Consider the following 25,836-nt stretch of genomic DNA (forward strand, 5'->3'; position numbering starts at 1 on the left):
TATCTCTGTGTGGGCGTGTGTGCGCGTGTGACTATCTCTGTGTGGGCGTGTGTGCGCGTGTGACTATCTCTGTGTGGGCGTGTGCGCGCGTGTGACTATCTCTGTGTGTGCGTGTGACTATCTCTGTGTGGGCGTGTGGGCGTGTGCGTGCGTGTGACTATCTCTGTGTGAGCGTGTGTGCGTGTGCGTGCGTGTGACTATCTCTGTGTGGGCGTGTGCGTGCGTGTGACTATCTCTGTGTGGGCGTGTGGGCGTGTGCGTGCGTGTGACTATCTCTGTGTGGGCGTGTGGGCGTGTGCGTGCGTGTGACTATCTCTGTGTGGGCGTGTGGGCGTGTGCGTGCGTGTGACTATCTCTGTGTGGGCGTGTGGGCGTGTGCGTGCGTGTGACTATCTCTGTGTGCGCGTGTGGGCGTGTGCGTGCGTGTGACTATCTCTGTGTGCGCGTGTGGGCGTGTGTGTGCGTGTGACTATCTCTGTGTGGGCGTGTGCGCGCGTGTGACTATCTCTGTGTGGGCGTGTGTGCGCGTGTGACTATCTCTGTGTGGGCGTGTGCGCGCGTGTGACTATCTCTGTGTGTGCGTGTGACTATCTCTGTGTGGGCGTGTGGGCGTGTGCGTGCGTGTGACTATCTCTGTGTGAGCGTGTGTGCGTGTGTGTGCGTGTGACTATCTCTGTGTGGGCGTGTGCGCGCGTGTGACTATCTCTGTGTGGGCGTGTGCGCGCGTGTGACTATCTCTGTGTGGGCGTGTGCGCGCGTGTGACTATCTCTGTGTGGGCGTGTGCGCGCGTGTGACTATCTCTGTGTGTGCGTGTGACTATCTCTGTGTGGGCGTGTGGGCGTGTGCGTGCGTGTGACTATCTCTGTGTGAGCGTGTGTGCGTGTGTGTGCGTGTGACTATCTCTGTGTGGGCGTGTGCGCGCGTGTGACTATCTCTGTGTGGGCGTGTGCGCGCGTGTGACTATCTCTGTGTGGGCGTGTGCGCGCGTGTGACTATCTCTGTGTGGGCGTGTGTGCGCGTGTGACTATCTCTGTGTGGGCGTGTGTGTGCGTGTGACTATCTCTGTGTGGGCGTGTGGGCGTGTGTGTGCGTGTGACTATCTCTGTGTGGGCGTGTGGGCGTGTGCGTGCGTGTGACTATCTCTGTGTGGGCGTGTGTGTGCGTGTGACTATCTCTGTGTGCGCGTGTGGGCGTGTGTGTGCGTGTGACTATCTCTGTGTGGGCGTGTGGGCGTGTGTGCGTGTGACTATCTCTGTGTGGGCGTGTGCGCGCGTGTGACTATCTCTGTGTGGGCGTGTGGGCGTGTGCGTGCGTGTGACTATCTCTGTGTGGGCGTGTGCGCGCGTGTGACTATCTCTGTGTGCGCGTGTGGGCGTGTGCGTGCGTGTGACTATCTCTGTGTGGGCGTGTGTGCGCGTGTGACTATCTCTGTGTGTGCGTGTTGGTTCGTGTTCCCCGGGCACTGCAGCACCGTGCGTGCGGCGGCCGGGGGCCGGCTGGGGAAGGCGGCTCCGTCCCTGAGGCCGGGGGCCGCACAAAGCCGGGCAGGGCGGCTGGGGGCCAGGACCCGTGGCAGGGGGGGAAGGACCCTCGCTGGCCTGGGGGCAGGACCCGTGGCAGGGGGGAAGGACCCTCGCTGGCCTGGGGGCAGGACCCGTGGCAGGGGGGGAAGGACCCTCGCTGGCCTGGGGGCAGGACCCGTGGCAGGGGGGGAAGGACCCTCGCTGGCCTGGGGGGCAGGACCCATGGCAGGGGGGGAAGGACCCTCGCTGGCCTGGGGGCCAGGACCCGTGGCAGGGGGGGAAGGACCCTCGCTGGCCTGGGGGGCAGGACCCGTGGCGGGGGGGGAAGGACCCTCGCTGGCCTGGGGGCCAGGACCCGTGGCAGGGGGGAAGGACCCTCGCTGGCCTGGGGGGCAGGACCCGTGGCAGGGGGGAAGGACCCTCGCTGGCCTGGGGGCAGGACCCGTGGCAGGGGGGGAAGGACCCTCGCTGGCCTGGGGGGCAGGACCCATGGCAGGGGGGGAAGGACCCTCGCTGGCCTGGGGGCCAGGACCCGTGGCAGGGGGGGAAGGACCCTCGCTGGCCTGGGGGGCAGGACCCGTGGCGGGGGGGGAAGGACCCTCGCTGGCCTGGGGGGCAGGACCCGTGGCAGGGGGGGAAGGACCCTCGCTGGCCTGGGGGCCAGGACCCATGGCAGGGGGGGAAGGACCCTCGCTGGCCTGGGGGGCAGGGACAGGGGCTCTGGGCCCCCCCCAGGCTGGGGTGGCTGCTCCTGGCTCCTGTCACAAGTCTGTGCCCCAGCAGCCCTTCTCCTCTACCTGCCGCCTGAGAGTCCCCTCTGGCTGCGGGTGGGGGGCAGGGCTGGGGGCTCCCCCACGCCCCGTGACACGGGCGCTGCCAGCCAGGACTACTGGGTTCTGGCCCTGACTGAGAGGGGAGTGGAGCCTGGTGGTGAGAGCTGTGGAGGCAGGAGGGGGAGGCTGGAAACCAGAGTCCTGGGTTGTCTCCCTGGCTCGGGAGGGGAGTGGGGTTTAGTGGTTAGAGCAGGGGGGCTGGCAGCCAGGGCACCTGGCTCCTATTCCAGGACCAGACGGCGAGGCAAAGACCAGTCCTTGGAGAATGTAATTTCCCCTCCCCCTCAGTATCTCAGTTTACCGCTTCCTCCACCGCTGAGATGCAGCCACCTCTGGGGTGGGTCACGGCAGCCACCCAGCACACTCCTGGTAGACGGGGGCGGCATCCCCTGCCTTAGACCGCAATGGCTCCCGAGGGCCTGGCCCCTGCGGGACACCCACTGCGTGTGGACCAGCCACTGGGTTAACAGCCTACTACAGCTGCCGGGCTCCGGGGCGAGTGGGCTCAGGCAGGAGAGGGAGACGAGGGCGCTGCCCGGCGCTCACCGGCTCTCCTCGGGGATGTGCAAGGCCATCATGACCAGCGGGGAGCTGCACTCCACCATCCAGCCGTGCCGGTCGCTGACCCGGCCCGTCTCCACCTCCAGGAACTCGTTGGGCACGCGGCTCCAGGTCACCGGCGTCAGCATCTGGATGAGGAGGCGCGGCGGGCACTGCGGCTCCGGGTTCCTCCGCTCGCTGTGGAACAGGGCGGCCGAGAGGGGCATGATGTTCTGGGGGGGAGGGAGAGAGGCGGCCGCTGAGCCGGGGGAGGACCCGCGAGTCCGGTCTCCCGGCCCCCCCGTCTCACCACTAGACCCCACTGCCCACCCGTCCCCGCCCTCCTTGGCTGGCACGACCTGCCCGGGTGGGCCGGGGGGCAGGAGGGAGGAGCCACGGACCTCAGGCCCGGGCCGGGCTGGGGGGCAGGAGGGAGGAGCCACGGACCTCAGGCCCGGGCCGGGCTGGGGGGCAGGAGGGAGGAGCCACGGACCTCAGGCCCGTCCCTACCTTCATCTTGCCCAGCTCAAACTGGATGACGTTCTGGCTGGTCGGCAGCACGAAGACGGCTGGGAAGAGTTTGGTGTTTGGCTCCACCTGGCCCGAAGGACAGCGAGTGAGACCCGGCCGGGCGGCAGCTCCTGGGCCCCGCCCCTCCGACCACGCCCATCCCTCCGGCCACGCCCCTCCGGCCACACCCATCCCCTCCGGCCACACCCCTCCCCCGCCACGCCTATCCCTCCGGCCACGCCCCTCCGGCCACGCCCATCCCCTCCGGCCACCCCCGTCCCTCCGGCCACGCCCATCCCTCCGGCCACGCCCCTCCGGCCACACCCATCCCTCCGGCCACGCCCCTCCGGCCACACCCATCCCTCCGGCCACGCCCCTCTGGCCACACCCATCTCCCAGCCACACCCATCCCTCCGGCCACCCCTGTCCCTCCGGCCACGCCCCTCCGGCCACGCCCATCCCTCCGGCCACGCCCCTCTGGCCACACCCATCCCTCCGGTCACGCCCCTCCGGCCACACCCATCCCTCCGGCCACGCCCCTCTGGCCATACCCATCCCCTCCGGCCACGCCCGTCCCCCCGCCACGCCCCTCTTGCCACACCCATCCCTCCGGCCACACCCATCCCCTCTGGCCACACCCCTCTGGCCTCACCCATCCCCTCCGGCCACACCCATCCCCCGCCACGCCCTATGGCCACACCCATCCCCTCTGGCCACACCCATCCCCCCGCCACGCCCCTCTGGCCACACCCATCCCTCCGGCCACGCCCCCTATGGCCACACCCATCCCTCCGGCCACGCCCCTATGGCCACACCCATCCCTCCGGCCACGGCCCTCTGGCCACACCCATCCCCTCCGGCCACACCCATCCCTCCCGCCATGCCCCTGTGGCCATACCCATCCCCTCTGGCCACACCCCTCTGGCCACACCCATCCCCTCCGGCCACGCCCATCTGGCCACACCCATCCCTCCCCTCACGCCCCTCTGGCCACACCCACCCCTCTGGCCACACCCATCCCCGGCCACGCCCCTCTGGTCACACCCATCCCTGCAGCCACGCCCCTCTTGCCACACCCATCCCTCCCGCCACGCCCCCATGGCCACACCCACCCCCTCTGGCCACACCCGTCCCTCCGGCCACGTCCCTCGGGCCACACCCATCCCCTCTGGCCACACCCATCCCCTCTGGCCACGCCCCGCGGCTCACCTGGTAGAAGGTGTTGACCTCCTTGCCGTTGGCCGTGAAGGTCATGAGCCCGGTGGCCAGGTCCACCAGGCAGCCCACCACCAGGTCCACGGTGCTGACACGGGTCTGCTGCGCGCTGGCCACGAAGTCCCCGCCCCACACCAGGTAGCAGCTGCTGCGCTTGATGCTGCCGCAGGGGGGAGGGCCTGGGTGACTGAACCCCCCCAGCCCCTCCCCGGGCCCCTGCCCAGCCACCCATCCCACTCCCAGGCCACCTCCCGACCTCTGCCCCGGGCCCCTCCCCACCTGGGCCCTCCGGAGCTCTTGCCCCCGACTGCCCCACAGCCTCAGGGCCACTCCTGCCTTCAGCCTGGGCCGTGGCCCTGTGCCCCCCCGTCTCCCACCGTCCGCAGGGTGCCCCACAATGCCCCTTAGCACCCACAGCCCCAGGGGCTCCCCCGCAGCCCCTCACCTGTCGTGGACGTGGCCGTGGGCGTCGCCCATGGTGACGGTGACGCTGCGCACTTTGCTCAGGTCGAAGGCCACGTCGTGCTGGTGGAAGTCGGGGGTGACCCAGCCCACCCAGACGCAGGTGGGCTCCTGGCCCGCGAAGATCCGCACCGAGTGGTAGTACTGGGGGGGCGGGGCTGTCAGCTGGAGCCGGGAGCGTGCGCCCCCCCGGAGCCTCCTGCCCCGCCCCGCCCCCCGCCCCGCCCCCCCCCAGAGCCCCCCGCCTCGGTCCTGCCCCACCCCGCCCTCCCAGGGCCCCCCGCCTCGGCCCTGCCCCACCCCGTCCCCCAGAGCCTCCTGCCCCACCCTGCACTGCATCCGCTCTGCCCCGCCCCCCAGAACTCCCCGCCTCGCCCCCCAGGGTCCCCTGCTGACACCTCTGCCCTGCCCCGCCCCCCGGAGCCCCCCACCTCGGCCCTGCCCCACCCTCCGGAGCCTCCTGCCCCGTCCCGACCCACCCCTGCTCTGCCCTGCCCCCCGGAACCTCCTGCTTCACCCCCCAGGGCCACCTGCCTCTGCCCTGCCCCACCCCCGCCCCCTGGAGCCTCCTGCCCCGCCCTCCAGACCACCCGCCCCCCCCGCACTCACTCCACTCCACCCCCACCCCACCACCCTGCCCCCGCCGGCCCCACCCCCACCGTGGTGGTGTTCATGATGATCTCGGGGTCGTCGCGGTCGTCGGGCACCACGTCCTCCTCCAGGCGCGGCATCGAGGGCACCGCGGGGGGCGGGGCCATGAGCGCGGCCTTCCTCGCCTTGAACAGGAAGCTGGGGGGAGAAAGGGGGTGGGGTGAGCGCCCCGCCCTGCAGCGGGCCCAGCCGGGGGGCCGGAGGGAAGGGCCCTGCCCGGGCCCCGGAGCCCCTCACCCCCTCTTGATCTTGCTCTTCTCCGACGTGGCATCCTTCTCGTTCTCGGCCCGGGGGGGCTCCTTGGGGGCGGGCGGGGGCCCCCCCGGCTTCTCCTTCTCGGCCTCCTCGGCCTCCGCGCGCCCGGCCGAGCGGCGCAGCAGCTCGAACTCCGAGTCCGGGTCCAGGTCCTGCACCTCCTCCTCGGGGATGGTGAGGGCGCGGGTGAGGGGCGTGGCGCCCGCCGGGCACCGGAAGCTCTCGTGGAACTGCACGGGCAGGCTGAGCCGCAGGAAGAGCAGCTCGCTCGCCGCGTGCTGGGAGCCGAAGGTGCGGTGCGCCAGGCGCAGGCAGGGCGGGCTGTCCACCGTGCCGTCCACGCGGGACACCTGCGGGGGCGGGGGGCGGGGTCAGCGGGCGGGCTGGGAGGGGCACGACCTCCCCGGGGCCCCCGGCCCCCCCCCCGGGCCCCCGACCCCCCGGCCCCTCCCCCCGGGCCCCCGACCCCCCCGGGCCCCCCGGCCCCCGGCCCCTCCCCACGGGCCCCCGGCCCCTCCCCACCCCCTCCCCCCGGGGGCCCCCCCCACGGGCCCCCCCCCTCCCCACGGGCCCCCGACCTCCCCGGGACCCCCGGCCCCTCCCCACGGGCCCCCGGCCCCTCCCCACGGGCCCCCGGCCCCTCCCCCCGGGCCCCCGACCCCCCCGGGACCCCCGGCCCCTCCCCACGGGCCCCCGCCCCCGCCCGGCCCTTCCCCACGGGCCCCCGACCTCCCCGGGACCCCCGGCCCCTCCCCACGGGCCCCCGACCTCCCCGGGACCCCCGGCCCCTCCCCACGGGCCCCCGGCCCCTCCCCACGGGCCCCCGACCTCCCCGGGGCCCCCCGGCCCCTCCCCACGGGCCCCCGACCTCCCGGGACCCCCCGGCCCTTCCCCACGGGCCCCCGACCTCCCCGGGACCCCCGGCCCCTCCCCACGTGCTGCAGACTGCAGCCCCAGTGGCTCCCCCTCGGCCCACAGCCCCCCCTCGGGCTGGGGAACCGGCGCCCCTCACCTCGTAGTGGGGGTGCTCGGGCGGCAGGGGCCCGAACTGGGGCAGGCTCTTGCTGAACCACAGGCTGACGTCGCGCTTCATGTTGATGGCGAAGGGCTCGAAGCCCTCCTGCAGGCCGCAGATGGGGAAGAAGCGCAGGCTGCTCACGTCCTGGCCCAGGTTCAGCCGCCCCACCTGCCCCAGGCCCAGGCTGCACACGGGCAGGAAGCCTGCAGGGGGGCAGGGCCGCAGGGTCAGCCTGACCGGTATCCTCCGGCTCGGCCCCCCCGGCTCCCCCGACCTGGCCCCTCCCGGCCCCCTCGGCTCGGCCCCCCCCCGGCTCCCCCGACCCGGCCCCTCCCGGCCCCCTCGGCTCAGCCCCCCCGGCTCCCTCGGCCCGGCCTCCCCCGGCTCCCCCGGCCCGGCCCCTCCCGGCCCCCTCGGCTCGGCCCCCCGGCTCCCCCGGCCCGGCCCCCCCGGCTCGGCCCGGCCCCTCCCCCCGGCTCGGCCCCCCCCGGCTCCCCCCCCGGCCCCTCCCCCGGCCCGGCCCCCCCCCTCCCCCGGCCCGGCCCCTCCCCCAGCCTGGCCCCCCCCCGGCTCCCGGCCCGGCCCCCCCCGGCTCGGCCCCCCCCCCGGCCCCCCCCCGGCTGGCGGCCCCCCCGGCCCTCCCCGGCCCCCTCCCGGCCCCCCCCCGGCCCCCCGGCCCGGCCCCTCCCGGCCCCCCCGGCCCCTCCCGGCCCCCTCGGCTCGGCCCCCCCCCGGCTCCCCGGCCCGGCCCCCCCGGCTCCCCCGGCCCGGCCCCTCCCCGGCTCCCCCCCCCCCCCCCGGCCCGGCCCCTGGCCCCCCTCCCCCGGCCCGCCCCTCCCCCCTCCCGCCCCCCCTCGGCTCCCCCCCCGGCTCCCCCGGCCCGGCCCCCCCCCCGGCTTGGCCCCCCCCCCCGGCCCCCTCCCCCGGCCCGGCCCCCCCGGCCCCCCGGCTCCCCCCCGGCCCCGGGCCCCCCCCCCCCCCGGCTCCCCCGGCACCCCCCCCGGCCCGGCACCCCCCGGCCCGGCCCCCCGGCCTGGCCCCTCCCCCAGCCTGCCCCCCCGGCCCCCCGGCCCCCCCGGTTCCCCCGGCTCGGCCCCCCCCGGCTCTCCCGGCCCCCTCGGCCCGGCCCCTCCCGGCCCCCTCAGCCTGGCTCCCCGGCCTGGACCCTCCCGGCCCGGCGTCCCCTCCCCAGTCATCTTGCCTGGCACCCCCCCCCCCCGGTCATCTCAGCCTGGTGCCCCCCCCAAGTCAACTTGGCCTGGCGCCCCCCCCGGGCACCTCAGCCCTGCCTGCCCGACGTAGGGACGCCATGCTACCCAGATTGAGAGAGGGGACATCAGACGTGTCAGTACCCAACCCAGGAACACAGCCCAGGGGTCCTGGCTCCAGCCCCCGCCCCCGCGCCCTGGCGCCGCCCCTCACCCTCGCCGATCTCGATGTCCTTGAAGGCCAGCTCGGAGCCCGAGTCGCTGATGAGCATCTCCCCGTTGAGCGTGAACATGACGTGGTTCTCGCTCAGGTCGATCATGCAGCCGACCACGTCGCCCGGCTGCCAGGAGCGGCCGAAGGGCTCGCTGCCCATGTGCCAGCGCTGGCCCTGGGGGGGGCAAGCGGGGTCAGTGCTGGGCCCGTGGCGAGGGATGAGGCAGGACGCCGGGCTAGAGGGGCCCATGGGGGAGATACAGGGCGAGGGGGGGCCGCTGGGCTGACCCAGGGAGATGGGGGGTCTTGGGGGGGCTGGCCTGGGGGAGATGAGGGGCCCTTGGCGGGTGACCCAAGGAGGATGGGGGATCTTGGGGGGACGGGGGCTGACTGGGGGGACGAGAGGCCTTGGGGGGGTTGACCTGGAGGGGGCTGATCCGGGGGGATGGGGGGCCTCGTGTGGGCTGACCCGGGGGGGATGAGCGGGCCGCCCTGGGGCGGGAAACGAGGGGCCTTGGGGGGGGGCCGACCTGGGGAGGAGGGGGGGCCCTGGGGCTGCCCCCACTCACCCGGTGCCCGTTGAAGACGTAGGCGAGCTCGTCGGCCCCCAGCTCCACGTCGGGGCGCACGTCCGGCCGGGCCCAGCCCACGCGCATCTCGCCCGTGGTCACCGCCTCGAACTCGAAGTACCACCGGCCGGCCCGCACGGCGTAGCACTGCTCCGCCCGGAAGAGCCGCACCCGCTCCGAGCGCGCCGTGGGCACCCCCTGTGCCGCTGCGGGGGGAGGCGGGGTTACCCTGCGCCCGCCCCCTGCGCCACCGCCCTGCGCCCGTCCCCTTCGCCACCCGCCCCCTTCGCCGCCGCCTTGCGCCCGTCCCCTTCGCCGCCGCCCTGCGCCCGTCCCCTTCGCCGCCCGCCCCCTTTGCCGCCGCCTTGCGCCCGCCCCCTTCGCCGCCGCCCTGCGCCCGTCCCCTGCGCCGCCGCCCTGCGCCCGTCCCCTTCGCCACCCGCCCCCTTCGCCGCCGCCTTGCGCCCGTCCCCTTCGCCGCCCGCCCCCTTCGCCGCCGCCCTGCGCCCGTCCCCTTCGCCGCCCGCCCCCTTCGCCGCCGCCCTGCGCCCGCCCCCTTCGCCGCCGCCCTGCGCCCGCCCCCCCGCCGCCGCCCTCCCCTCCCCTCACCGCCCGCCCCCTTCGCCGCCCGCCCCCCCGCCGCCCGCCCTGCGCCCGCCCCCTTCGCCGCCGCCCTGCGCCCGTCCCCTTCGCCGCCCGCCCCCCTTTGCCGCCGCCTTCCCCTTCGCCGCCGCCCTGCGCCCGTCCCCTGCGCCGCCGCCCTGCGCCCGTCCCCTTCGCCACCCGCCCCCTTCGCCGCCGCCTTGCGCCCGTCCCCTTCGCCGCCGCCCTGCGCCCGTCCCCTTCGCCGCCCGCCCCCCCCCGCCCTGCCCCTTCCCCTGCCGCCGCCTTGCCGCCCGCGCCCGCCCCGCCGCCGCCGCCCTGCGCCCGTCCCCTTCGCCGCCCGCCCCCTTCACCACCGCCCTGCGCCCGCCCCCTGCGCCGCCGCCCTGCGCCCGTCCCCTTCGCCGCCCGCCCCCTTCGCCGCCGCCCTGCGCCCGTCCCCTTCGCCGCCCGCCCCCTTCGCCGCCCGCCCCCTTCACCACCGCCCTACGCCCGCCCCCTTCGCCGCCGCCCTGCGCCCACACACACTCACACACACGCGCACGCAGGGCGACTCTCGGGGCGAGGGCGTCGCCCAGCCGGGCAGTTCGCAGCCACGTGCTGAGACTCCCAATAACAAAACCGAGCTCGTGAGACCCCGACATTTCTGTGTCCAGAATTTCCTCAGCTGGTTTCCTGGACAGAACCCCCAAACCCCGACCGGCCGGCCCGCGCCGGAGCTGGACACCTGGCGAGGGGGGGAGGGGAGGGGGGGAGGGGCCGGGCGCACCCACCGGTCTCCTGGTCGGGGGGTTCGATGTTGTAGCCGTAGCCGATCAGCGTGCGCACGGCCTCGCACAGGCTGTTGCGGTTTGTCTTCTTGGTCCGTTCGTCCAGCAGGTTGTAGGGCACCAGGCGCGGGTTCCGCTTGTTCTTGATGTCCTGGTGACACGCCACAGACACGCGCCCACATATCACAGAACCGCACGCCACAGACACGCGCCCACATATCACAGAACCGCACGCCACAGACACGCGCCCACATATCACAGAACCGCACGCCACAGACACGCGCCCACATATCACGGAACCGCACGCCACAGACACGCGCCCACATATCACAGAACTGCACGCCACAGACACGCGCCCACATATCACAGAACCGCACGCCACAGACACGCGCCCACATATCACAGAACCGCACGCCACAGACACGTGCCCACATATCACAGAACCGCACGCCACAGACACACTCGAGTGGCCCCGGACCTCCCCCAGATGGGGAAGGAGGCGGAGCCCAGGGGAGAACCTAGGAGTCCGGGCAGCCCCCCTGTCCCACCGCTGGGCTCAGGGCCCGGCCCCAGGGTATGTCTATTCTACAGCGCTAATTCGAACTAACAGATCCAGACTAAAAAACTAGTTCCAATTAGGGTTTTGCTAATTCGAACTAGCAAGTCCACATTAAGTGGACCCTGAACCGGGGTTAAGGCTGGCCGGAAGCAGTGCCGGCAGGGCATCAGAGGAGGACTTAGAGCGTGGAGATGCTGTCTCAGGCTAGCCGAGGGCTGCGCTTAAAGGGTCCCGACCCCCACCCTCGACAGACAGTTCTCAGGGGTGCCCCGCTTGCAAAGCAGTCCTGGCTTGGAGTGCCCGGAGTACCCACACTGGGCACATCACAGCACTCGGCCATCAGCCCGGCTGCACTTGCCGCAGGCTGCCATCTGGGGAGAGGGGGCAATCGGGGGGCTGCAGGAGAGCTTCCACCCCCAGAAGCCCGCAGAGCCAGCCCAGTCCTCCCCATCGGGGGCTCGTGCCCCATTCCTCCCTCACCTCCTTCCACTTACCCTTCCCTAGCCCCCCTTCTTGATGTACAAAATAAAGATAATGTGTCTTCCAAAATGGAATCTGTCTTTATTGAACAAAACTGGGGAGACTGGGAAAAGGAGGTGGGAGAGGGGAAGAGAGAGGCTGGGAGAGGGGAGGGCAACTAAAATGATCAGGGGTTGGGAACAGGTCCCATATGAAGAGAGGCTAAGAGACTGGGACTTCTCAGCTTAGAAAAGAGGAGACGGAGGGGGGACAGGATAGAGGTCTCTAAAAGCAGGAGTGGGGTGGAGATGGTGCATACAGAAAAGTTCTTCATTAGTTCCCATAAAGAAGGACTAGAGGACACCAAAGGAAAGGAATGGGTAGCAAGCTTCAAACTAGTAACAGAAAGTTCTTCTTCATAAAGCAAAGAGTCAACCTGTGGAACTCCTTGCTGCAGGAGGCTGTGAAGGCTAGAACTAGAACAGAGTTTAAAGGGAAGTGAGATCAAGTCATGGAGGTTGGGTCCATGGAGTGGTCTTAGCCAGGGGGTAGGAGTGGTGTCTCTGCCCAAGGCTTGTGGAAGGCTGGAGAGGGATGGCACCAGACAGATGGCTTGGTCACTGTCTTCGGTCCATCCCCTCCAGGGTCCCTAGGGTTGGCCGCTGTCAGCAGACAGGCTACTGGGCTAGATGGACCTTTGGTCTGACCCAGGACGGCCATTGTAAGCTCAGGGCTCAGGGTCGGGGGTCTCAGTGGACCCCCTTGATTCTCTTGCACACCTGCTCCTGGGTGGCCAGGTTGGCAGCTCTCCTGCCCTAGACGGCCACCTTCCTGTGCCTAGTGCAGAGATCGTGGACGAGGGCCACGATGTCCGCACTAGCCCAGGTGGGTGCCCGCCTCTTGCTGGTCCCGGGAAGAGGCGGAGGGCTGGGGGGCATCGGGTGGCTGGCTCGATCCGTGCCAGGTGCAGGGTCTGCTGGCTGGGTGCTGGCATGCTTGCACCTGGCACGGGCACCGTAGCCAGCCCGTGCCCTTTAAGGGGTCCGGGGCCGGGAGGGGGGCAGACGAGTTTCCCTGGTGTTGGCCAGAGTGGCCACCAGGGCAAGCTGGGGAGGGCTAGCCTCCCACTAGTTCGAATTAAGGGGCTACACAGCCCTTAATTCAAACTAGCTAGTTCGAACTAGGCTTAGTCCTCGTGGAAAGAGGTTTTCCTAGTTCGAACTAAGCGCTCTGCTAGTTCCAATTAAATTCCAACCAGCGGAGCGCTAGGGTAGCGCCTAGGAAAGTTAGTTCGAACTAACTCTGTAGTGTAGACAGACCCCCAGAGCCCCCGTGCCTCGGTCACACGCGTGTGCGCGGGCGCCTACCTGCACGATGCTGTACGTCCAGCCCTGGCTCACGCGGTCCCGGGCCCACACGTTGTGGCCGTTCTCGGCCAGCTTGTCCACCAGCGTGTTCTGGGCCGGGGTCAGCTTGACGTGGGTCAGGTCCAGTGGGGCTGGCTTGTAGCCATTGGACATCATGTACCTGCCGGGGGAGGGGCGCTGCCATGGGCTCTGCCGTTCACCCTCCAGCTCTCCCACCCCCCAGGACCAGCCCATGGGCCCCCCACCCCACCCCCATCATCCAGCCCGTGACAGGGCGGAAATTTTCCATGCTATTTTGCACGACCATTGTGTGTGCCTCAGTTTCCCCATGCGATGCCTGGTTAAGGCGGCGAAGGGAAAGTTGAGGCCTTTGCAGACACCCAGAAGCCCAGGCGTGCTGCTGCCCGGTGACACCAGCCACCCCGACCCTCATCCCTTAGCAATGGAGGCCCCTGGCTGAGGGGCCGGGGGGGGCGCAGGGAGAGGCCCCCGGCCCGGGACTCAAGGGGCTCAGACACCCAAGCGAGGACTCTCCGAACCGCTGGCTGCGAGTCGCTCCAGAGCCGGGGGCACCGGGCCAGTCCCAGGAGGCGGGGGCAGCGGGTGAGCCTGGGGGGGCTGGAGCACGAAGGGGTCCCCCCCACGGACCCAGCTCTCCGGCCCAGGGGGCTCGCACCCAAGGCCCCATGCCAAGCGCCGTCCGGGGCTGGGGCCCCCCGCGAGCACCCACGTTTTGGGCAACTTGATCTTCTTGAGGTTCTCCTCGGCCTTCTCGTCAGCCATGCCCACGTGGCAGCCCAGCGCCAGCAGCGTCCTGCAGGGCAGCAAAACGGGGCGTCGGGGGGGACAGGAGCCAGCCTGCTTCCCCGCCTCCCCTCACGAGACCACCTCTGCGACAAGGCCGCGCCCCTCCCGTGCATCGCACACTGAGCTGTGCCCTGGCGTGCGTCGCACACCCAGCCATGCCCCTGGCTTGTGTCGCACACCCAGCCACGTGTCGCACACTGACCCACGCCCCTCCCGTGCATTGCACACTGAACTGTGCCCTGGCGTGCGTCGCACACCCAGCCATGCCCCTGGCTTGTGTCGCACACCCAGCCACGTGTCGCACACTGACCCACGCCCCTCCCGTGCATCGCACACTGAGCTGTGCCCTGGCGTGCGTCGCACACCCAGCCATGCCCCTGGCTTGTGTCGCACACCCAGCCACGTGTCGCACACTGACCCACGCCCCTCCCGTGCATCGCACACTGAGCTGTGCCCTGGCGTGCGTCGCACACCCAGCCATCCCCCTGGCTTGTGTCGCACACCCAGCCACGTGTCGCACACTGACCCACGCCCCTCCTGTGCATTGCACACTGAACTGTGCCCTGGCGTGCGTCGCACACCCAGCCATGCCCCTGGCTTGTGTCGCACACCCAGCCACGTGTCGCACACTGACCCACGCCCCTCCTGTGCATTGCACACTCCGCCGCGCCCCTCACGTGCGTTGCACACCCCGCCATGCCCCTTATGTGTGGTGCACACCAAGCCGCGTGCAACACACATTGAGCTGCGCCCTCCCATGCATCGCAAACCAAGCCGTGCCCCTTCCATGCGTCACACAGCAAGCTGTGTGCATCACACACTGAGCCATGGCCCTCCCCCACCTAGCTGGAGGTGCTCTGTGTGGGGACCCTGGGACGTGCACAGTTTGGGGCGTGTGTGGCCTGGGGTGTGGGGCCGGCAGAGCTGGGTGTGGGCAGCCTGGGGCGTGTGTGGCCTGGGGTGTGGGGCCGGCGGAGCTGGGTGTGGGCAGCCTGGGGCGTGTGTGGCCTGGGGTGTGGGGCCGGCGGGGCTGGGTGTGGGCAGCCTGGGGCGTGTGTGGCCTGGGGCGTGGGGCCGGCAGAGCTGGGTGTGGGCAGCCTGGGGCGTGTGTGGCCTGGGGCGTGGGGCCGGCGGAGCTGGGTGTGGGCAGCCTGGGGCGTGTGTGGCCTGGGGTGTGGGGCCGGCGGAGCTGGGTGTGGGCAGCCTGGGGCGTGTGTGGCCTGAGGCGTGGGGCCGGCAGAGCTGGGTGTGGGCAGCCTGGGGCGTGTGTGGCCTGGGGCGTGGGGCCGGCAGAGCTGGGTGTGGGCAGCCTGGGGCGTGTGTGGCCTGGGGTGTGGGGCCGGCGGAGCTGGGTGTGGGCAGCCTGGGGCATGTGTGGCCTGGGGCGTGGGGCCGGCAGAGCTGGGTGTGGGCAGCCTGGGGCGTGGGGCCGGCAGAGCTGGGTGTGGGCAGCCTGGGGTGTGGAGCCGGCGGAGCTGGGTGTGGGCAGCCTGGGGCGTGTGTGGCCTGGGGCGTGGGGCCGGCAGAGCTGGGTGTGGGCAGCCTGGGGCGTGGGCGGCCTGGGGTGTGGGGCCGGCGGAGCTGGGTGTGGGCAGCCTGGGGCGTGTGTGGCCTGGGGCGTGGGGCCGGCAGAGCTGGGTGTGGGCAGCCTGGGGCGTGGGCGGCCTGGGGTGTGGGGCCGGCAGAGCTGGGTGTGGGCAGCCTGGGGCGTGTGTGGCCTGGGGTGTGGGGTCGGCGGAGCTGGGTGTGGGCAGCCTGGGGCATGTGTGGCCTGGGGCGTGGGGCCGGCAGAGCTGGGTGTGGGCAGCCTGGGGCGTGGGCGGCCTGGGGTGTGGGGCTGGCAGAGCTGGGTGTGGGCAGCCTGGGGCGTGGGGCCGGCGGAGCTGGGTGTGGGCAGCCTGGGGCGTGTGTGGCCTGGGGCGTGGGGCCGGCAGAGCTGGGTGTGGGCAGCCTGGGGCGTGTGTGGCCTGGGGTGTGGGGCCGGCGGAGCTGGGTGTGGGCAGCCTGGGGCGTGTGTGGCCTGGGGCGTGGGGCCGGCAGAGCTGGGTGTGGGCAGCCTGGGGTGTGGGGCCGGCGGAGCTGGGTGTGGGCAGCCTGGGGCGTGTGTGGCCTGGGGCGTGGGGCCGGCAGAGCTGGGTGTGGGCAGCCTGGGGCGTGTGTGGCCTGGGGCGTGGGGCCGGCGGAGCTGGGTGTGGGCAGCCTGGGGCGTGTGTGGCCTGGGGCGTGGGGCCGGCGGAGCTGGGTGTGGGCAGCCTGGGGCGTGTGTGGCCTGGGGCGTGGGGCCGGCAGAGCTGGGTGTGGGCAGCCTGGGGTGTGGGGCCGGCGGAGCTGGGTGTGGGCAGCCTGGGGCGTGTGTGGCCTGGGGCGTGGGGCCGGCAGAGCTGGGTGTGGGCAGCCTGGGGCGTGTGTGGCCTGGGGCGTGGGGCCGGCAGAGCTGGGTGTGGGCAGCCTGGGGTGTGGGGCCGGCGGAGCTGGGTGTGGGCAGCCTGGGGCGTGTGTGGCCTGGGGCGTGGGGGCGGCAGAGCTGGGTGTGGGCAGCCTGGGGCGTGTGTGGCCTGGGGCGTGGGGCCGGCGGAGCTGGGTGTGGGCAGCCTGGGGCGTGTGTGGCCTGGGGCGTGGGGCCGGCGGAGCTGGGTGTGGGCAGCCTGGGGCGTGTGTGGCCTGGGGCGTGGGGCCGGCAGAGCTGGGTGTGGGCAGCCTGGGGTGTGGGGCCGGCGGAGCTGGGTGTGGGCAGCCTGGGGTGTGGGGCCGGCAGAGCTGGGTGTGGGCAGCCTGGGGCGTGGGGCCGGCGGAGCTGGGTGTGGGCAGCCTGGGGCGTGTGCGGCCTGGGGCGTGGGGCCGGCGGAGCTGGGTGTGGGCAGCCTGGGGCGTGTGTGGCCTGGGGTGTGGGGCCGGCGGAGCTGGGTGTGGGCAGCCTGGGGCGTGTGTGGCCTGGGGCGTGGGGCCGGCAGAGCTGGGTGTGGGCAGCCTGGGGCGTGTGTGGCCTGGGGCGTGGGGCCGGCAGAGCTGGGTGTGGGCAGCCTGGGGCGTGTGTGGCCTGGGGCGTGGGGCCGGCGGAGCTGGGTGTGGGCAGCCTGGGGAGTGGGTGGCCGGGGGGGCAGTCGGGGCCACCCAGGGCTCACGGGGGGTGTCTCTGCATTGTGGGGCGAGCTGAGCCCCTCGCAACGGCCAGGGGCCAGGCAACGGGAGAAACCCGGAGACGACCCGGAGCCACGGCACGAGCAGCCCTGCCACGGACACCGGCTGAGCCCCAGAGGAGCCCGACGGGGGGGGGCAGCCTGGCCATGCACATCGACCCTGAAAGCCCCGCACTCAAGGAGCCCCCCCAGCATGACATGGGGGCTCTTGCTCAGCTCCGGGTTGGGCCCTGCAAGCCGATCCGTGAACCCAGCTCCTCCTTCATGCCTGGTCCCACGGGCATCTGAGCCAGGACATTCGTGCGTGTACCTGTGTGTGCGAGTGTGTTTGTGTGCATGTGCACGTGTGTGTTTGCGTGTGTGCGTGTGCAAACATGCGCGGACATGAGTGCAGATGCGGCTTTTCAAGGTGCACTTCCCATCCAGGCGACGTGCTGCCTGTGCCGTGTGCGTAGCACTGGGGACCCCAGCGGGGGGCTCGGCTCCCTGACAGCGTCCGGCCCTGCCCCCCCCCCCGGTTCCCAGCCCCACTCACTTCAGGGTCTCCCCTGACATCTGCAGGTTGTAGTTCCTCTCCGGCTCGGGCAGGCTGTGGAAATCCAGCAGGCAGGGGTGCAGCTGCTTGTTGTCATCCCGGATCTGGCCCGAAGGGGGGGGGGGTCAGGGACTCACCTGACCCCCCCGCCCCCACCCGGCACCAGCAGGGAGCAGGAACCCAAAGGCCGGGGGCACATGGCCGGTGCCCACCCCTCAGCGCCACGGCCCGGCTGCCCATGGGCACCGCCCCCCATGGGGCGTGAGGCAGGGGCGAGGCCCCTCCCCCATGAGGGGCAGCTGGGGGGGTGGATTCAGCATGGGGGCCTGTGGGCCCCGGAGGCTGCGGGGGCACTCGGGGGCCCCGGAGGCTGCGGGGGCACTCGGGGGCCCCAGGAGCCGGGGGGGCACTCGGGGGCCCCAGGAGCCGGGGGGGGCACTCGGGGGCCCAAGGAGCCGGGGGGGGGGCACTCGGGGGCCCCAGGAGCCGGGGGGGGCACTCGGGGGCCCCAGGAGCCGGGGGGGGCACTCGGGGGCACTCACGGGCCCATAGGTCCAGCCCTGCTCGATGCGAGTCAGCGCCCACAGCTCGTGGATGTTCTCAGCCAGCCTCTCGCGGATCCTCTCCAGATGGGGGGGCAGGACGATCTGGGGGGAGAGGGGTTAGAGGGGCCCCAGCCCCCCACCTCCACAGCGCGACGCTGCCCAGGGCTGACCCACCCGTGGGGCTCGGCCTCCCCATGGGGCACCCAGCAATGGGGGGCCCAGCACCGGGAGGGGGGGTGATGTGCATGGGGCGACGCCCCACAGCCCTGGAGCTCACCTCCTCCCCTTCCCCCACGGCCCGACCGCAGAACCTCCCCCACGGGGGCAGGGCCGGGGGCCCCCCACATGCCTCCCAGGCCAGGCGGGGCCCCTCCCCCCACACACACCCCCGGCCAGGCGGGGCCCCTCCCCCCCCACGCGCCCCCCGGCCAGGCGGGGCCCTTCCCCCCCCACGCGCCCCCCGGGCCAGGCGGGGCCTCTCCCCCCCCACGCGCCCCCCGGGCCAGGCGGGGCCCCTCCCCCCCCACGCGCCCCCCGGGCCAGGCGGGGCCCCTCCCCCCCCCACGCGACCCCCGGCCAGGCGGGGCCCCTCCCCCCCCACGCGACCCCCGGCCAGGCGGGGCCCCTCCCCCCACACGCCCCCCGGGCCAGGCGGGCCCCTCCCCCCACACGCCCCCCGGCCAGGCGGGGCCCTTCCCCCCACACGCCCCCCGGGCCAGGCGGGGCCCCTCCCCCCCCACGCGCCCCCCCGGGCCAGGCGGGGCCCCTCCCCCCCCACGTGACCCCCGGCCAGGCGGGGCCCCTCCCCCCACACGCCCCCCTGGGCCAGGCGGGCCCTTCCCCCCACACGCCCCCCGGCCAGGCGGGGCCCTTCCCCCCACACGCCCCCTGGGCCAGGCGGGGCCCTTCCCCCCACGCGCCCCCCGGGCCAGGCGGGGCCCCTCCCCCCACGCGCCCCCCCCGGGCCAGGCGGGGCCCCTCCCCCCCCACGCGACCCCCGGCCAGGCGGGGCCCCTCCCCCCACACACCCCCCGGGCCAGGCGGGCCCTTCCCCCCACACGCCCCCCGGCCAGGCGGGGCCCTTCCCCCCACACGCCCCCCGGGCCAGGCGGGGCCCCTCCCCCCACACGCCCCCCGGCCAGGCGGGGCCCTTCCCCCCACACGCCCCCCGGGCCAGGCGGGGCCCTTCCCCCCACACGCCCCCCGGGCCAGGCGGGGCCCCTCCCCCCACACGCCCCCCGGCCAGGCGGGGCCCCTCCCCCCCCACACGCCCCCCGGCCAGGCGGGGCCCCTCCCCCCCCACACGCCCCCCGGCCAGGCGGGGCCCCCCGGAGCGCTACCTGCAGGGTGTCCACGGGGCAGGGGGTGAAGGCCGTGTGGGACAGGGCCTGGGTGGGGCCCAGCAGGCTGCGGCGGCCCCCCGAGTCCTGCCGGTACTCCTTGATGTGCTCCACCCGCATCCGCTCCCGGGGCAGCAGCGCCTCGAAGCAGGGCGCGTAGCCGGGGGGGGGCAGGAACTTGAAGTCGCCGTGACGGCCCCCCAGGAGGAAGCGGACCCTGTGGGGGGCACGGGGGTGTGACCCCCTCCTCCCTGGAGCCCCCCTCTGCTCCCCTGCTGGCCCCCAGCCCCGCTCTGCCCCCCGTCACCCCCCCGTCCCGCAGCCCCTACCTCCCCCCAGCCCCCCTCTGCTCCCCTGCTGGCCCCCAGCCCCGCTCTGCCCCGTCACCCCCCCGTCCCGCAGCCCCTACCTCCCCCCAGCCCCGCTCTGCCCCCCGTCACCCCCCCATCCCGCAGCCCCTACCTCCCCCCAGCCCCGCTCTGCCCCCCGTCACCCCCCCATCCCGCAGCCCCTACCTCCCCCCAGCCCCGCTCTGCCCCCCATCACCCCCCCCCGTCCCGCAGCCCCTACCTCCCCCCAGCCCCGCTCTGCCCCCATTACCCCCCCGTCCTGCAGCCACTACCTCCCCCCAGCCCCGCTCTGCCCCCCGTCACCCCCCCGTCCCGCAGCCCCTACCTCCCCCCAGCCCCGCTCTGCCCCCCGTCACCCCCCCGTCCCGCAGCCACTACCTCCCCCCAGCCCCGCTCTGCCCCCCGTCACCCCCCCGTCCCGCAGCCACTACCTCCCCCCAGCCCCGCTCTGCCCCCCGTCACCCCTCTGTCCTGCAGCCACTACCTCCCCCCAGCCCCGCTCTGCCCCCCATCACCCCCCCATCCCGCAGCCCCTACCTCCCCCCAGCCCCGCTCTGCCCCCCATCGCCCCCCCGTCCCGCAGCCCCTACCTCCCCCCAGCCCCGCTGTGCCCCGTCACCCCCCCGTCCCGCAGCCCCTACCTCCCCCCAGCCTCCGCCCCACCGGGCTCACCGGATGCCGGCCGAGAAGCTGACCACAGGGAAGAAGAGCCCGTCCAGGTTGAAGTCCTCGAACATGCCCTGCACGGGGCAGCCGTTGATGCGGAAGGACATGCTGGGCACGCCCAGGTCCAGGCAGCAGCTCACCACGTCGTCGGCCGCCAGCGTGTGCTGCCCGGGCGAGGCCACGGCGCGGGCCACACGACCTGCGGGGCGGTAAGGGGGAAATGGAGCTGTGCCTAACGCACGCAGGTCACAGCTTTCGGGGGGCGCCTGGTGAACGCCGCCCTGGGACTGAGCACGCTGGCAACGCCCCGGCTGAGATGGGTGGGTCGGGATTCACAGCCACGCCGAGAGCAGGCACGAGCGTGCAAGCACAAGTGTGCCAGAGAACACACAAGAGACTGAGCGCGCACGTCGGAGTGCAAAAGGGCCTGCAGGTGAAATGGTACGTGTGGAAAATCATGCTCAACTCAGTGTGCAACAAATGGGTGAGACGGTGTATCAGACAGTGTGTGCCAGAATGTGTGTACCTAGCGTGCAAGAGAACACCAACGAAATGGAAAATGTGTACAAGAGTTGGCATGTGTGTGCAAGAAGCAGCAAGCGACTGTTGTGTGCAGAAGCGTGCAAAGGAGAGCTGGCCACAAGCGTGCAAGACAGCTCACACGAGGGTGCATAAGAGCGCACTAGAGTGTGCAAAGTGTGACGTAGGGGGGGACTTGCTGGGCTGTGGTGACCTCTGCTGTCTGGAGCAAGACCCAGCAGGGAAAACCTCACTATGCAAAGGTGACTCCAAACCGGTTGAACCAGACACCCCCCATGGGGAGAAACAAAGGGAGGTGGATGCTGCCCTGGCTGGGGGCAGGGCTTGGAGAGGGGGAGTTAGTTCCTGTCTGGAAAGCCGGGGAGAAGGAGCTGGGGAGGGGGCTGGGACTCCCCTATCTCAAGGGGCACTGAGGCCTCTTAGCCCCAGTTCCTGTAACCAGATTCCATCTGTGCTGCGCTGTACCCTGGAGGGGCAATACACAACCTCCATTCTACCGGCTGGTGGAGTCTGTTCGTGCCATTTCGGGGTGCAGGAGACGGGGGACCCCCGACGCGCCGTCACACAAAGCGTGCAACAAGCCCATGCACAAGAACCCGGGGCAGGAGGAGCACGCACAGCCCGCTCCGTGCCGCGGGGGCTCGCACCTGACCAGAGGTGCAGGCCGTCGAAGCCGAAGGAGAAGAGGTCGTCCCCCACGCCGTTGCCGCCCCAGCCCTCGCCGCCCCCGGGGTAGGGGCTGTAGCCCTCGCTCATGGCCCAGCCCACGCGCAGGTGCGTGGCCTGCGCCGTGACGAAGGGCTCCACCACGTCCACTATCAGCTCGTAGTACCACTTCCTGTACTGCGTGGAGCCCCCGTGCGTGCCCAGGAAGATGTTGGGCCGCATGCTGCGGGGAGAAGGGGCCGTCAGCAGGGGGGGCAGTCGGGGCAGGAGGGAACCGCCCAGACCCCAAGCAACTGGCAGCCCCCGCAGGGGGAGGGACGCAGCCGGCTCTGGGGGGCAGGATCGCTCAGTGCCTGCTAGCCCCAAGGTTGCGAGTTCAGTCCTCAAGGGGGCCAGTGAGGGGTCCAGGGCAAGTCTGCCAGGGACGGTGCTGGGTCCTGCCGTGGGGGCAGGGGACTGGACTCGCCGACTCCCGGGGTCCCTGCCAGCTCTAGGAGTTAGAGCTCCCCAGATCGTAAAGCCTGCACGGGCATGGGCCTGGGGTCACCCCGGGCCGGCCCCCACCTGGTGACGTAGTTCACGAGGCAGGTCTGCAGCAGCAGGTCACGGCAGGGCAGCAGGTTCTCCGTGATGAGGTTCTGGTTGGAGCGGACGGCCACCCCGTTGCAGACGCACAGAGAGCAGAGCACGTCCAGGACCTACGGGGCCGGGCAGAGGAGACCTGGGACGTGGGACCCTGGCCTGGCCCCCAGGAACGGACCGAGCGCCCTTTCGTTGTGGGGCTGGGGCGCACTGCGCGGTGACTGGGAGTGATCTGCCAGCAGGGGGCAGGCCGGGGCGCAGTGTGGAGCGCTGGTCCCTTCCAGCAGGGGGCAGTAGGGAGCAGGCCAGGGTATACTGTGCAGTGACTGGGAGTGACCTGCCAGCAGGGGGCAGTAGGGAGCAGGCCGGGGCGCGCTGCGGGGCGCTGGTCCCTGCCAGCAGGGGGCGGCGGGGGGCGGGCCGGGGCGCGCTGCGGGGCGCTGGTCCCTGCCAGCAGGGGGGAGTGGGGAGCAGGCCAGGGTATACTGTGCAGTGACTGGGAGTGACCTGCCAGCAGGGGGCGGTGGGGGGCGGGCCGGGGCGCACTGCGGGGCGCTGGTCCCTGCCAGCAGGGGGCGGCGGGGGGGGCGGGCCGGGGCGCGCTGCGGGGTGCTGGTCCCTGCCAGCAGGGGGCGGTGGGGAGCAGGCCGGGGCGCACTGCGGGGCGCTGGTCCCTGCCAGCAGGGGGCGGTGGGGAGCAGGCCGGGGCGCACTGCGGGGCGCTGGTCCCTGCCAGCAGGGGGCAGAGGGGAGCAGGCCGGGGCGCACTGCGGGGCGCTGGTCCCTGCCAGCAGGGGGCGGTGGGGAGCAGGCCGGGGCGCACTGCGGGGCGCTGGTCCCTGCCAGCAGGGGGCGGTAGGGGCGCTGTTCCCTGGGCCCAGGCCCTCACCTTGTGGTTCCGGCCGTGCTTGTCCAGCAGCGAGATGATGGACTTGATGTGGTTCTCCTGGATGATGTTCAGCACCTCGGGGCTCTCAATGAGGACGCAGTAAAGCACCTCCAGGATCCCTGCGGGGGCAGGGCGGTGAGCGGGGGAGGGCAACGCACTCGGTGGGGAGGGGGAGGGGGAGGGGTCTGCGTGGCTGGGATCAGCCTGGATCTGCATGTGAGCGCACGCGTGCGCCCAGGCGCTGGCTCACACGCATGCGCACGCTCAGCTGGGTGCAGTTGTGCGAGGCGCACGTGTGTACCCATGTGTGATGCGGTGTCAGTACCTTGCTGGGCGCTGTGCTTGGGCTCTGGCTGACCCCTGCTGGCCTCTGCCTGTGAGCAGGGCTGGGGGGCTGGAATGGGGGCGGGGCCTTGAGGGCCCCCATGACAGTGACCCAACCGGTCCTACCGGTTAACGGAAGGGATGGTGTTGGGGGAGGGGCAGTCGGGCTGGAAGCACGAAGGGGACAGGCTGGGGGGGCTGGGGTCCAGGGGCCCAGGGACCCGTCCCAGGGGGCTGAGGCTGCCTGGCCCCGACTCCTGTGGCCACCTCCCGTCTGTGCTGGGCTGGACCCGGAGGAGCAGTGACCCCCCCGTTGGACCGGCCGGCGGCGCCTGCCCTGGCTGCTGCGGGGGTGCAGGGTCGGGGACCCAACGCGCCGTCGCCCCCTGTACCCACCCGTGTGCGTGACTCGCGTGGCCTGGCGCCACGGGCACGGCTCGGTGCCCCCCCCCCCGCTCACCGGAGGAGGCCTCCAGCCGGTCCAGCTTGCTGACCAGCCAGTCCAGGTTGCTGGAGAAGAGGGCGCAGTTGGAGCGGTTGCCCCGGATCAGCGCGGCTGCAGGCGAGAGGGGCTGTCAGCGGGGGGGCACCACGGCTCAGCACGGGCGCTCCAGCAGCCCCCACACGCCCCCCCCAGCCCCACACACTGTCCCCCTGGGCCCCGGTCCCTTGCACCAGCCCCACACTCCAGTCCTCGGGCCCTGGTCCCACACACCACCCCCCTGACCCCACACACCACCCCCCCATCCCTCCACGGCACCACCCCTCGCCCCACACTCCGCCCCCCGGCCCCACTCGCCACCCCCCACGCACCCAGCAGCTCATAGAGCAGGTTGACAATCTCCTTCCAGGACTCGGCGGCCTCCTCTCCCGCGAACTCGGCGAAGTGGGCCGCCGTGCTGTAGCGGTTCAGGCGGTCGATGCAGCTCAGCACCAGCGTGATCATGCCCTGCAGGCAGCGCAGCACAGTGATCACACCCCGGGCACCCCCCCACAGCCCCCGCTGCCCCCCCAGCATGGCATAGGCTGGCTGGCCACAGAGATGCAGCCACCTCTGGGGTGGGGCAGAGCAGCTGTTCCCACAAGGATCCTTCTCCCAAGGCTGAATGCTGCTTCCTGCTGCACAGCGCCCCCTAGTGCCGCACTGGGGTCAGCCCTGACAGCCTGGGGGCAGCGCCCCCTAGCACGGCCCTAGAGATGTGGGGCAACACTGACTGCTTCCCCCACAACTGACCTCCTCCTGGAAGAGGTTCTGGCGGCTCTTGAGCGAGCGCAGCCGGGTCTGCTTCTCCTCGTGCCGCAGCTCCTCCTCCGGGTGCTGGAAGTAGGCGATCAGGTCCTGCAGGCTCAGGATCATGCCGTCGATAGGCAGCACCGCCCCTGCGCCCGCCCTGTCCTTCCCGCTCAGGCTGTCCAGGCCCCTGCCAGCGCCGCGGAGGAAGGGAGTCAGCCCAGCTCCTGCACTCTGCTCGGGGCCATCCCACCGCTGCCACCAGCAGGGAGGTGGGGCAGCTTTGAGGGAGCCAGAACCATGGAGAGGGGGGAGCAGACTGAAGGGGAGTCAGTGCGGGACACGGGGGGAGCAGAGCTGGAGTGGGAGGGGGCTAGGATGCAAAAGAAGGGTTGAGGGGGGCCAGAGGGAGTTGGGGGGCCTGATCGGGGCAGTGGAGAAGGGGTTCCTGCACCCTCCCAGCCAAACGGGGGAACATGGTCACTGGGGAAATCGCCCCCTGGACCATCCCCCCCCCCCACTCCAATCAACTGCCAGTACCCCCCAGGCTGTGTCTGCCCCCCCCCCCCACCTGATGAAGTGGCCATAGAGGCCGCTGGTGCTGTAGATGATGCGGGCGGCCTGGGACTCCTCGTGCTGGCTGCGCGTCAGGGACAGGGCGTCGTCCATGTGCCCCTCCTGGTGCAGGATGGCCTAGGGGGCGGAGCCGGGGTGTGAGTGGGGAGCTGGGACCCCCCCCACCTCCCCCTTCCTCTGGGAGCCCGTGGCGCGGGGGGGGCTGACGCTCTGTGACCCGGGGCCCCTGCGCTGGGGGGGAGGTTCCCACTGACTCCCCCAAATGTGGATTAACCCAGACACCCGGGCGCAGCCTCCTGACAAAGGGGGGAAGGCGGAGACCAGCACCTGGCTGGGGGGCAGGGGAGAAGAGGCTAAGCTGGGAGCTGGGTTGTAGGGGCCCAGTCACCCCCATCTCAGGGGGCCTGAGGCCCCTGGCCCTGGCTCCTGCAAGCCCATCACGGCCGCGCTGCGCTGGCACCCGGAGGAGCAATAAAACCTCCGTCCTACGACGGGCGCCAGGGGGGTGCAGGACTGGGGGGAACCCCCTCGGCGGCGTCACGCCCCCCCAGAAATCCCCCCGTCTCCGCCTTCCTCTGGGCCCCCCCGGGACCCTCCCCCCGCTCACCCTCCTCTTGAGCAGGCCGAGGCGCAGGGCCTTGGCGTCGGCAGCGGCGTACGTCAGCCACAGGCCGCTGGCCGCGTGCTGCACGAAGCACATGGACTCGCCGTACTTGATCTCGGAGACACCCATCCCCTCCACGTCCCGCTTGGGCGCCACCTCCAGCTTCTCCTGCGGGGGGCGCCGGGCTGTGAGCAAGGGGGGCTGATGGGGGCGGGGCCGAGGGCAGGGGGGTGGGTTTGCAGGGTGGGGAATGCAGGGGGCGGGGACGAGGGTGGGAGAGGGCTGAT

The 25,836-nt window shown here is 72.4% G+C and overlaps 1 protein-coding gene across 12 annotated transcripts in view; it reads right to left on the reverse strand.

The window, feature by feature from the left end:
- RYR1 (ryanodine receptor 1) overlaps window positions 1-25,836 on the reverse strand; it is a 154,298-nt gene that overhangs the window by 105,216 nt on the left and 23,246 nt on the right. For all 12 annotated transcript variants that reach the window (XM_089769837.1, XM_089769842.1, XM_089769833.1 and 9 more), the window contains 24 exons: window positions 25,553-25,717; window positions 24,941-25,062; window positions 24,373-24,559; window positions 23,952-24,087; window positions 23,599-23,694; window positions 22,815-22,933; window positions 21,908-22,041; window positions 21,325-21,566; window positions 20,144-20,336; window positions 19,122-19,338; window positions 17,779-17,883; window positions 17,237-17,340; window positions 13,488-13,571; window positions 12,758-12,917; window positions 10,376-10,523; window positions 9,000-9,205; window positions 8,431-8,605; window positions 7,003-7,211; window positions 5,973-6,340; window positions 5,744-5,873; window positions 5,068-5,228; window positions 4,617-4,782; window positions 3,408-3,494; window positions 2,904-3,130 (listed from right to left, as the gene is read on the reverse strand). In XM_089769837.1, coding sequence (XP_089625963.1) covers window positions 2,904-3,130; window positions 3,408-3,494; window positions 4,617-4,782; window positions 5,068-5,228; window positions 5,744-5,873; window positions 5,973-6,340; window positions 7,003-7,211; window positions 8,431-8,605; window positions 9,000-9,205; window positions 10,376-10,523; window positions 12,758-12,917; window positions 13,488-13,571; window positions 17,237-17,340; window positions 17,779-17,883; window positions 19,122-19,338; window positions 20,144-20,336; window positions 21,325-21,566; window positions 21,908-22,041; window positions 22,815-22,933; window positions 23,599-23,694; window positions 23,952-24,087; window positions 24,373-24,559; window positions 24,941-25,062; window positions 25,553-25,717 — 3,941 coding nt within the window. The remainder of the gene's footprint in view (window positions 1-2,903; window positions 3,131-3,407; window positions 3,495-4,616; window positions 4,783-5,067; window positions 5,229-5,743; window positions 5,874-5,972; window positions 6,341-7,002; window positions 7,212-8,430; window positions 8,606-8,999; window positions 9,206-10,375; window positions 10,524-12,757; window positions 12,918-13,487; window positions 13,572-17,236; window positions 17,341-17,778; window positions 17,884-19,121; window positions 19,339-20,143; window positions 20,337-21,324; window positions 21,567-21,907; window positions 22,042-22,814; window positions 22,934-23,598; window positions 23,695-23,951; window positions 24,088-24,372; window positions 24,560-24,940; window positions 25,063-25,552; window positions 25,718-25,836) is intronic.

The sequence above is a fragment of the Pelodiscus sinensis genome, chromosome 18 (assembly GCF_052426305.1).
Source record: "Pelodiscus sinensis isolate ZL-2025 chromosome 18, ASM5242630v1, whole genome shotgun sequence".
Lineage (NCBI taxonomy): Eukaryota > Metazoa > Chordata > Testudines > Trionychidae > Pelodiscus > Pelodiscus sinensis.